This window comes from Sinocyclocheilus anshuiensis, unplaced genomic scaffold (assembly GCF_001515605.1).
Source record: "Sinocyclocheilus anshuiensis isolate Anshui unplaced genomic scaffold, SAMN03320099.WGS_v1.1 scaffold482, whole genome shotgun sequence".
Lineage (NCBI taxonomy): Eukaryota > Metazoa > Chordata > Actinopteri > Cypriniformes > Cyprinidae > Sinocyclocheilus > Sinocyclocheilus anshuiensis.
The window spans coordinates 42,577-54,777 of record NW_015547676.1 but is presented as its reverse complement, the minus strand read 5'-3'; the positions used below and the strand labels follow the sequence as shown (position 1 = coordinate 54,777).

The 12,201-nt window shown below is 39.1% G+C and overlaps 2 protein-coding genes across 2 annotated transcripts in view; one reads left to right on the top strand and one right to left on the bottom strand.

The window, feature by feature from the left end:
- ift80 (intraflagellar transport 80 homolog (Chlamydomonas)) overlaps window positions 1-10,271 on the bottom strand; it is a 30,934-nt gene extending 20,663 nt beyond the window's left edge. Inside the window, exons 1-7 of the mRNA XM_016505484.1 lie at window positions 10,008-10,271; window positions 9,851-9,926; window positions 7,846-8,067; window positions 5,518-5,673; window positions 3,203-3,312; window positions 1,255-1,344; window positions 361-498 (exon numbers count right to left, since the gene is read on the bottom strand). Coding sequence (XP_016360970.1) covers window positions 361-498; window positions 1,255-1,344; window positions 3,203-3,312; window positions 5,518-5,673; window positions 7,846-8,067; window positions 9,851-9,887 — 753 coding nt within the window. The 5' untranslated portion in view covers window positions 9,888-9,926; window positions 10,008-10,271. The remainder of the gene's footprint in view (window positions 1-360; window positions 499-1,254; window positions 1,345-3,202; window positions 3,313-5,517; window positions 5,674-7,845; window positions 8,068-9,850; window positions 9,927-10,007) is intronic.
- Window positions 10,272-10,882: 611 nt separating this feature from the next.
- Window positions 10,883-12,201, top strand: part of LOC107702994 (structural maintenance of chromosomes protein 4-like) — a 37,422-nt gene continuing 36,103 nt past the window's right edge. The window contains exon 1 of the mRNA XM_016505483.1: window positions 10,883-11,194. The gene's annotated coding sequence lies outside the window, so the exon portion shown is untranslated. The remainder of the gene's footprint in view (window positions 11,195-12,201) is intronic.

Below are 12,201 nucleotides of genomic sequence, written 5' to 3'. Positions count from 1 at the left end.
ACACACACTCACACACACACACACACACACACACACACACACACACACACACACACACACACACACTCTGTCATTTTACCAGAAGATCAAGTAATGACATTTTGAGTAAAGACATTTATGGGCTCAAATCAAAAAATAAATATCATCTGTGGATGTGCATGGATGAGTCGTTCACAATACGATCAATAAAGATGCAGTTTGTATGAATTTAGGACGAATTTTCCATCTCCTTCTGACTTGAACAAACTTGAAACTCTCATTTAAAACATGTTTGAGATGAAGTGAAATAGAAGAGTCTCTCAGTGATGCTGAACTCCAGCAGATGTCAGGGGCTGTGAGAGGCGTGTGTGTGTGTCTTACCCCGGTCTTATCACACAGTCTGAGTGTGTGGAAGGAGCCCATGGCGAAGAGCTCTCCGTCCGGAGCCCAGGCCACTGAGGTGACGGGGTAATCATGAGCAGAGCTGGAGAAGAGCAGCCGGCCGTAGCTATCCCACACCTGCAGCACAGACACACTCTCACACTCAACTCAAGAGGAGCTTGTCAATACACATGAGTTGTTGAGTTAATCATGATTTCATCATGTTAAAGCGGCAGTAGAAGACTGTGCTGAAGAATATGAAGGTCTGGATGTAAGACTGAACATAAAAGTCTTCATTTTCTCCCAACATCTGAGCCTCTGAGGATGCAGCGGATTACTTTCTTACTTTTGTTCGGTAGAGCGTTCGCACGGTGCGAGCTCTAACATTGCGCTGTTTCGTCCCACTTTTAGTGCATTTGGCTTCCCTTGCTCTCAGTCATGCTGCTGTTTATTGCTGTAGATATGCAATGCAGAGAGACGTATACGCTGCACCCTCTTCTGGAGACGGGGCGGGAATATGCAGCTCATTTGCATTTAAAGTGATACACACCAAAACAGCTCTTTCTTAGACACGCCTCAAAAATGACATTTTCCAGATGATATAATAAATGATCTGTGGGGTATTTTGAGCTGAAACTTCACAGACACATTCCTGGGACACCCAAGACCAATATTACATCTTGTAAAAAGGGGCATAATAGGTGCCCTTTAAGGATGCTTAAATATTTGTATTATGTTGGAAAACAAAACAAAAAGAGGAAGGATATTATATTTTAGAAATCAACATTATGAGTTTGAGGCTTTCTGCTTTGATTTAAGACCCTTCCATTTGTGGAAGGGCGGATTAAGACTTTTTAAGGTCTGCAGAAACCCTGTATTTACATTGATCTTTACCTTATATTTGCAGTCTTCTCCTCCTGACAGAATGAGATCATTGACAGCACTCCAGTCCACCTTCAGAATGACTCCGTCATGAGCTTTCCACTGCAGACACAGATCAAACACATACTATCATTGTTCAGGTGCAGGATATCATCAGTTCATGCACTGGCTGGGAATGGATCTGTGAGCTTGGTGTGCTGGTTGTGTGGTGCATCATGCATGCTGTTACAGTACTGCACTACTGTAACTGAGTTTGACCCGATCAGTACACACACTGCAGCAGCCTATGGACATCTGTGAATATATCTGACGCGAGTATGCATTCAGACATTCAGCATCATCTGGCTCTGGCAGTGAGTTCTAGGACACGTGTGTGTGTGTGTGTGTGTGTGTTTAACACTAAAGACCTGCAGTAACTGCATCAGTGCTGTTTCTGAAAGAAGCTCCTGGGCCCTCATTTATCAACAGTGTGTATGCACAGATGTGTGCGTAATGAGTGCATAAGAACAGTTTCATGCAAAGTGTGGGATCTACCAACTCTATAGAAGCTTTTCTATGCACTCTTGATAAATGAGGGCCCTGGAGAGTTTGATTAAAGCACTGTGATATCCATGTCGTTTCAGTGGGTTGTATCATACTACAGCTCCCACGATGCCGCTTCTGGTAATGAGTGTAATGCTCGCTGTAGTACAGTGAATACTGTATTAGCTACATATGACAGCACAGCCTGAACACACGTGTACTTGTGCTAATCTGTGTTCTGCTGTCTCTAGGAACACACACACACACACACACACACACACACTGCCCTCTTCCCAGAGATGTGAATGCATGCTGCTGTGTGTTTCTGCTGAGTTTATGTGACCCGTCTGTGACATTGCCCTCGGGTCTGAGCTCAGGAGGTCAAAGGTCATGTGGGGGAGGGGTCTTTGTGCTATAACAACAATAACAAAGGAACAGCTGCATATTCCCAGCCATCCCATCAAACTCATCAGTATTATGAGTTACTCCTCGTCATGTGACAGGACTACATCACCAGCAAACCCCCTAACGCTAGCATTTGGTTCCCGTTTGGTTATTTCTAGAAACCAAATAATAACATTCTAGATTCCACCATAAAATAACGTTCCCAGAATGTTGCAGGAGGTCATTATTTTTTTGAGCTTAAGTTTAAAAACAACATACAGGACACAAAACATTCCATAATGGTTATTTTTAAGTTTTAATTAACAACCAAAAACTAACATTTCCAGAATGGTGCATATTTTGATGTCTTTGTGCGACAACCCTAATAAAACCTTGTTCTCTATTGATTATTTTTTAGAACCATGTAAACTAACCTTCCAATTAAAACAATGCACATGTTTTTGTGTGATGCTCTATACAGCGCATTTTATAATGTTCGTTTAATTTTTCATAATCATAAATTACATTTTGTAGAATTTGACATGATTTAATAAAATGCAGAAATTACATCACAGTCAAATGATCAGATGAATCCAAATGTGTAGCTGAAAATAGTAAAGCAGGGTAAAGCATAGTGTTCATAATAAACAGGAACTATAAATACGTGGGTTTGTTTCGATCTGTATTTGTATTTTGTTTCTCTTGTCTTCCACAGAATGTCATTTAAAAAAAAAAAAAACGAATGTTCATTTGGTTTTACAAGCTGACTGACTGTCTTTATTGAATACTTACTTACAGATATCAGAGTAAATATATATTCGTCAGAGATTTGAGAAGAACATTATGTTTACCAACAAGCTTTTGTTTACTAACCAAACAGAAAGAAACACGTCCCCAATAAACTCTAGTGGCTATTCAATAGTAAAAAATGCTATCCCAGTGAACAGTAAATGTAATTAAAGAGTCTAGTAAATGTCGGTGAATAATTGTCAGTCTATGAAGAAAAGTCGTAGTTTGTGAACACAGAGTCTGGGTTGTGTGTGTAATGCTGTACCTGCAGGACTTTGGCGCTGGGCTGCAGCGGCTTGATCACCAGCTGTCGACCCGCTGTGTACAGAACCCGTCCTGAGTCTGGAGCCCACGCCACGGAGTACACGGGAGTCCCTGCATTTAATCATTTGAATTACAATTATAATTTACACTCAATACATTATTATTGCATACTGTTTTATAATATACTTCAATACTGAGGTGAGATAATTGCCACTATTTGCATTAAGTAGTATAAATAGCAGAAAATCCTGCTATTTTAACAGTGTAAATATAATCTATAGATATTTGCACCTAGTGTAAATAGAATATCGCTAAAAAAAACAGCTATTTTCACTTAGTGCAAATAGCCGCTGCCTTATAGTAATGGAAAGGTGTGAATGAATGGATGAGGCATTTTATAGTGCTTTATTGTGTATTGCTGTACACCCAAAGCGCTTTACGATCATATGGCGGGATCTCTCCTCAACCACCACCAAGCTGGATCAAGCTGCTTACTGATATCACTGCATGTAAATGGAATAAAATCCCACTGAAATGCCTTCAGAAGCATGGTATTATTTAGTAGGTTAATGTAATTTCCACTGAAACAGGAAGTCAGGGCGGGACATATCGATAGCCAATAGCGTTTCATTCATGTCACAGCCCGGCGAAGCAGAATTTTATATCAGTGAGTTTGAAAAACCCTGTCATCTCTTCTCCTCATCACTGATGTTCATAATGCTGAGGTTTAGGGTCTAACCGTTTTAAAACAGCATTCAGTGCAGAATTCTGATGTGTTTTGAGTGCTTTGGAGGGTCATTCACCTCAACAGACAGCATGTTTAAACGGTCTGAGTCGCTCCCTATTCTCTATAGTGTGCACTATGTACCATTCACTATACAGAAAATACTAATTCTGTGAACAAATGACCGATTTCAGCTGCAGCTTCAGTGTGTATTTATGCTTCAGATTCTAGAGAGCATTTGATTGGACAGAAAATCAGAGGAGAACCTGAAACGCAGAATGATGTCATCAAAATTGTTGATCCATACTACTGGAAGTGAGAAACTGTACATTACTGATGCTTATATCTTCTATTTTGTCGGTTTTGGAGCACAACTCAGGATAAATGAATACTATCCAGCAAAAAGCAGAGATTTAAGTAACAGCAGAGCACGCAGAGTAGCCTAGTTTAATTTTGTGTGAAAACATGGCGGAGAGCTGCGAGGTTGTAAACGAGTGCTAAGAGTATTATACAAATGTGTGTGTGAGTGTGTGGCTCTTAAGCATGATTTCCTCTCTATTTAACATTATTGTAATGCAATAAAATCTCATTCTCATTACAAAAATAACGTATTATTCATATATAGTATTTGTTATACTACCCTTATTTGCTATTTTTAATATAAATAATTTATTACTGTTTTTTTATTACTGGATTTCAGTAGTAAGAATATAAGAGAATCACACACACACACACACACACACACACACACACACACACAACAACAACAACACATAACCTCGTAAACGCTCTGATCCGTGTGCTTAAATATTACTTTCATAATGTGAAGTATTTCTGAATGAAGTGGAAAATAAACAAGGAAAAACCTCACAGAAACATATAAACTAATTTTACAGTTCAACTGAATAATAACACAGTTAAATAACACTGACACTGTTCACGCTTTACAGCCAGAGAGGAACGGAGTCTGGTCTCTTTCTCCAGAAGTCATTGTCTTGCTCAGGTGCACTATGGCATGACTATCAATCGAGGTTTGGATCAAACTGTTCAAATAGGGACTTTAGAGACACTACTGTATGACTTCCTGTAAAGCTGCTGTCAAACAATGGGTATTGTAAACAAAAAAAAAGTGCTATACAGATAAATATGACTTGACTGATGTCATTTTTTTATTTCTCGGCTATATAAAGGAAAGTCATACAGGTTTGGAACACAAGAGGGTCAGTAGATGGCCACAGAAGCAGGGCTTGAAAACGGAAAATCCTAAAAAATGACCCTCACTTAATAAGAATAACATGCTGAAGTATTGTGAAATACATTAAGACTGATTTTTTTATAGGCTTTATTGACAGATAAGTTGTGAGTGACTCTTGAAGGACCAGCTAGGATTTTTTGGCTCATTTTATCAGTAAAAGAAAACATGCCTAATAATTCTGCACACCTGAATATAAGGAGTTTTTCACTTCCAGCCTTCGTGGACAATTATATATCACTTATAAATGATTAAATACAAAATGAATAGTAGTTATTAAGATTGATGTGGTTGGGAAAAAAGTATGATCAGAATATCATCGTGGCTAATAATTATGCACGCGGTGTAGAGATGCAGTCTTCTGAGGGAGTATGTTGCAGTGCACCTGTGATAAGAGCCGTCCCATCATGATTCCAGCGTCCGGCGAGCACAGCTCCTCTATGGGCCTCCACACTCTTCTCTACACGTCCAGATTTAGACACCAGGTGGAGTTTACCTGCACAACACAACAGCACACACACTCACAAATACAGCTTCTGATCACTGAAAGGTTCTTTAGGGAACCAGGGAGGGATCTTGAAAACCCTTTTTAGGAACCTTTATTTTTTTATGAGTGCACCACACTCTGCTCAAAAATACTAGATGAGAATAACAAACCACTAAAAGACAATAAAACAATTCCTGTATTAGAGTAATTATTGTAGTTAAACTGGTTCACATCAACATTGATAACTATAATGAAATCTATATCAGAATCCATACTAACAGTCGTTAAGTTACTGTTTATTAAAGCACGCGCTGCAGATTTATGCATCTGCTGCTTCAAACGCTCCAGCTCCTTAAAGTCAGGGAAGATTCTGATTGGCTGTCAATGGTTTCATCACTCAACACCTGGAAAAAGTCATTCTGAAAGTGATTCTAACTATTTTATTCCTCTGTGTCGTTATCGCTATGAGCTTATTTATTCTTAAAGTATTACAATGATTATTAAAACTGTAAATCATCAATGATGACACAGTCTACATAGATTCATCACTGCAAATACTGAGTATTACAATGTAAAAGTAAAACATCTGGACACTTGGCAGTAATGAGAATTTGAGAGAAATATCAAGTCTAACTGAAATGAAAATAACTTTTGTAATGCAACGGTCCTAAAACAGGCTTCAATATGGTTTCCTCATATGTTTTAGAATTATGACTAGAAATGTTTGCATGAGATTTAGTCAAGACAGAATGGAGCTGATCACTTTTTCACGTTTTTTTTTCTTCGTATACATTATCAAATTGTCCAAAACTCACAAAAGCAGCCGTCCACGTACTCTTCGTGGTTCTGGACTCTGTTTAGCACAGATGCAGTCTCGTGTGTGACTGTGAGAGAGAGTGTGTGTGTGTCTCTGTGTGTGTGTGTGTGTGTGTGTGTGTGTGTGTGTGTGTGCATGTTTATGTGGTTTATGAGGACACAAATTTGTATAATAACATGGGTATGACATAGGTATTACAACGAGAAGGTGATTTATGAGGACATTTTCAGTGTCCCCGTAATTCAAAAGGCTTATAAATGAGGCTTTGAAAATCTAAAAATGCAGAAAGTTTCCTGTGAGGGGTAGGTTTAGGGGTAGGGTTGGTGTAGGGCGATAGAATATACGGTCTGTACAGTATAAAAACCATTACGCCTATGGAGAGTCCCTGTAAACCATAAAAACAAACCTGTGTGTGTGTGTGTGTGTGTGTGTCTGCTTGTTTTCGTTAACTCTAAGCGTATACTTTGTGGCGGTGCGTATTAAAAGAATCCTGAGTGTTCTGTGTCATTTGTGGTCCCTAAAAATGCAAATCAGCATGCTGCTGCCCTGCGCTTTGCTTTATTTAGTGCATGTGAGCGCAGTCAAGCCCACAAAATCAGCTCACAAGTACACAAGCATGAAATACTGTGCAGATGATATGTGTTACCATGTGACCAGGAGCTCAGAAATACAGTTTCTGTTCAGTGGCTTTGTCTAACAGCAGAACCGTGGCGGAGCTCTAAACCAATTTTACTATTTAAAATATCTGTTTTCTCTGTGAATCTCTGTTAAACTGTAATTTATTTCTGTGATGCGCAGCTGTATTTTCAGCATCATTACTCCAGTCTTCAGTGTCACATGATCTTCAGAAATCAGTATAATATGCTGATTTGCTGCTCAAGAAAAAAATATTATTATTATTAATATTTAAAACAGTTGAGTACATTTATTTCAGGATTCTGCATTTATAATGTTACAAAAGAGTATTTCAGATAAATGCTGTTCTTCTGAACTTTCTATTCATCAAAAAAACCTGAAAAAAATTCTACTCGGCTGTTTTCAACATAATAAACAGAAATGTTTCTTGAGCAGCAAATCAGCATATTATACTGATTTCTGAAGATCATGTGACACTGAAGACTGGAGTAATGATGCTGGAAATACAGCTGCGCATCACAGAAATACATTACAGTTTAACAGAGATTCACATAGAAAACAGTTATATTGAATAGTAAAAATATTTCACAATATTACTGAGCAGAAGAGGCTTCTTTAAAAAAAACATTAAAAACCTTACTGTTCAAAAACGTTTGAGTGGTCGTGTATATCAGAGCACAGAGAAAGCTCATCAAGACTTCTGTTATTCCTGTGAGCCAGGCCTTTACCATCAGTGCTGGTGAGGGCGAAGCTGTCGGCCCCGGCCTGCTTCTTCCCGCTCACGCTCTTGGGGAGCCAGTGCAGGTCGAGGGGGTAGATCTGGTCCTGGAGCTTGACGAGGACGCTGGTGTCGTTAGTGAGCAGGTTCCACCGGAGAATGTGGTGGTCGTCGCTGCAGGAGTACAGCTCATCAGCGCTGGTCCATCCCACGCAGCTCACCAGCTCTCTGTGTGCTCAGGGGTCAAGGGTCAACAAACAAACATCTCTCTCAACAGTGCAGCCAACTCATTCTCAGCCGAACTCACTGAACGAAGGTCCATTTGTTGCTAAATGATGTTGTGATGTCACGATGCAATATTGTGTCACTACATCAACTCTCAGCCATAGATTTCCTACATGTTAATTCAGATTTGTTCGTTAAATAATATAAGTGCATAATACAATTTTAAAATATAACTATTTTTAAATACATTGAATATGTACACATTTTTGAACGATTACAATTTAAGTAGTATTTTTTTTATTAGCTAGTAAACAAGTAAAACTACACATTCTGAACAATTACACTTTTAAGCAGTGTATTAGTAGTTAGTTAGTATGCTACACTCTAAGAAGAGTCTGGCACAATCTACTGTGTTTTCCACAGGTTTCTTACCTGCGTTTTTAATTACGCATTGTATTTTGTGATTCGGGTTACAGGGTTACAACAGATAATGTCCTGGAAAATTACTAGCACCTTTTCCATTTTTCTAGATATTTTTCTTACAGTGTACTAACAATCGCAGGTATAATTGTATCATAAATGAACAATTATTCAATTATTATTATTATTAAACAATTGCAAACAGCAGCTAAATTAATTCATGTGATGTGTGTAGTGCTAGGCATCTGTGGTTTCCTCTTTTTGTGTAGTTTAGATGGAAAATGTGTGCCTTTTTATCGTTTGAGTCACTTATCAAAAGTTGCTAAAAGTTGCCAAATGAATTGTAAAAATTGCTAAATTTGTTGCTAGGTGCTTTTGGAAGAAAACGTTGCTAGGGTAGTCTGAAAAGCTGCTAAATGTAGCAACAAAATTGCTAAGTTGGCAACACTGTTTCTGAAAGTTCCTCCAGTTTTGAAAATGTTTCTCCTTTGTTATGCAATGTTAATGGAACATTTCATTTGATCATTTTGCAAACATTACGAGAATGTTACATTTGTATGCTCTGTGAACGTTCTAGTAACACTTGAGATAATAATAGATCATTTAAGTAACATTTGTAGATGATCGTCCACCTAAAACATTTCAGTAAACAAAACAAAAACACATTCTATGAATGATGTATAAATGTTTTGAGAACATCATTAAAGACCAGTGCTGCATCCCAATCCACATCCTATCCATACTAAATAGTGCTTGAAATTAGACAGACTCAAACAGAATTATAAAAAGTGTGGATATGTGAGAGGGACCGTTCAGTAGAGTTTTAAATAAAGGGGTTTGAGTGATCAACAATCAAAATCTATCTAACCTGATAGAACATTACTTGAAATATATATATATATATATATATTTAATGTTATCTGCTTTATATTGCATCTGCAACAACACTGTGAACTTTTCCAGTTGGTCATTAAGTCTTAAAAGCATTCTTATGCAAACACTTGAGAGTCCAGTAGATAAGAAGATAAGTTATATATGCAGCTGTGGTCAGAAGTTCCAAAGTTTTCACACCCCGCTGAGAAAAGTACACTTCCATGATGTACTTAAAGTGCTCTACTTTCACACACTAACACACAGAAAACAGTGCTAATATTTGGTAGCATGCTTCCCTTGGCTGTTTTAATAATACATGTATTTAAACAACAACATATTTGTGTGTAAAAACGACGCATGTGTGTGCAAGTGCAATCAGTGACATCTCAATACTACCGTGCTATACAAGTGTATGCAAGCTCGTATATGTGCACATACACGATGTATATTCGGTTTTATATGCTAAGACTATGAATACGTGCCAATGTAAAGGATATGTTTGGGCTGCTTCAGCAGAGATGTTTTCAGCCGCATCCTTCAGCGTCCCTCTGATGCGTGTAATGTGATAGTTCGCTGTTTTTAAGGAGAAATGGTGCTCTGAAATCATCGATCGTGAATATGGCAGCATGCAGACAGGAGCAGAAACGTGTTTACCTGACTGAAGGCGCCGTTGCCACGGAAACGCGTTAGCATTTGCCGTGCTAGCCAGCTAATTCTGACGACATCGCTTTGAATGCACGAAATAATCTGGATTCGTCTCGATGACGAAGACTTCTGAGTAAACGCTAATCGTTTACATTACGTCTCAGTCTCCTTCTTATTTGTTATCTGACTGTTTGCTTTCTTTGCAGTACACTAGAGAGTGAACGGATTAGACGACAACTGCGCCCCACATCTCGCGAGATGAAGTTCATTCAAAACTACAGCCATACTTCTCGCGAGATGTTCTGAGCTCATTCTATGAAAAATATTTTGTGTTTTTAATCTCTGTTTCTATTCTTAACGTTTTCGAATGTATTCAAATGTTGATGTATTTCTTACAGATTTACTAAAGTACTTTTAAAAAGCTGTCTATGTTTTGTTAACGGTTTTTACTTTGTACTTGTTTTTCTTTAGCTACTTAATTTATGCTGTTTTTTTTAATACCTCGATGACGAAGACTTCTGAGTAAACGCTAATCGTTTACATTACGTCTCAGTCTCCTTCTTATTTGTTATCTGACTGTTTGCTTTCTTTGCAGTACACTAGAGAGTGAACGGATTAGACGACAACTGCGCCCCACATCTCGCGAGATGAAGTTCATTCAAAACTACAGCCATACTTCTCGCGAGATGTTCTGAGCTCATTCTATGAAAAATATTTTGTGTTTTTAATCTCTGTTTCTATTCTTAACGTTTTCGAATGTATTCAAATGTTGATGTATTTCTTACAGATTTACTAAAGTACTTTTAAAAAGCTGTCTATGTTTTGTTAACGGTTTTTACTTTGTACTTATTTTTCTTTAGCTACTTAATTTATGCTGTTTTTTTTTAATACAATGCTTTTGAATTTAATTTTGAACATGTTCGGTGTGCCTTCTGTCGCTAAAAAATAACTAAAAATAAAAGTGCCCGGTCACGTGACGCGCGGAGGGCGGCTGTTCCCATGATGCACTGCGCGGCTGCAACGGACTCGGGTTCGTGCGCTCAGTTTACGCGCCATTTACGAGTGTGTTTTGTGTGGAGGGAAGTAAAGAGCGCAGCTTTACTCTAGTTTTACTCTCTTAACGCGCAGTCTACGCGAAGCCAGCGGATAAATCGGAGTAATATCGACGAGAGCGAGGGAAATCAGCCGAATCAAAGGTAGACGATGACATTTATGCGGGTTGTTTGTGAAGTGTCGGTTCCTCAGATCGCACGCGCCGTTTATTAACGTTAATGAATGCGTTCAGTAATTAACAGTCACATCAGGCGCTCAGAAACGACGACATGCTTCCATAATGCGAACTAGTTTAACCCGATTTCATTGAAATGACTGCAGATTCATTCGTTTTGGTAATTATTATCCTGAAGCAACGCGTTTTCTTCGCTGTATGTAACGCACTAATGATGTCTAGTTTCAGTTAAAGTGAATCGGTTTGTTAATACACGTCTTATTTATTAGGCATCTTCTGGTTTGTGTCCGAGGGCCGTTTGCAGACACATCGCTGTCATGTCGTTTATAAAGCTGTGAATATTGTACGCAAGCGAAGCGTCTTGCTGTAACGTTAGTGTTTCAGAACTCCGTCCATGTTTGAGGCCACTCGGGTTTGTGCTTGTGTAGTTTCACTAAACCGCCCCAAACGAGCTCGTTTGTAGTGAGCTGCTGCAGTATTTGTTTCGTGATGAAGTTTAGCTCAAACGTGGAAGCTGTCAGCACAAACCGCTGAAGAGTTTCATCAGCTCGTGTGTCTGCAAGTCGCGTCGTGTGCTCGGTTTGTCGTGTTGTAGTTTCCAGCTGTGTGTGAGCGGTGAAACCCCGCCGTCAGTTCACAACACACACACTCTCACACACTCTCTCTCACACACACTCTCACTCACTCACTCACACACACACACTCTCTCTCACACACTCTCTCACACACTCACACGCACACTCTCTCTCACACCCTCTCTCACACACTCACACACACACTCTCTCTCACACACTCTCTCACACACTCACACGCACACTCTCTCTCACACCCTCTCTCACACACTCACACACACACTCTCTCTCACACACTCTCTCACACACTCACACGCACACTCTCTCTCACACCCTCTCTCACACACTCTCTCACACACTCTCACTCACACACTCTCTCACACACTCTCTCACACACTCTCAC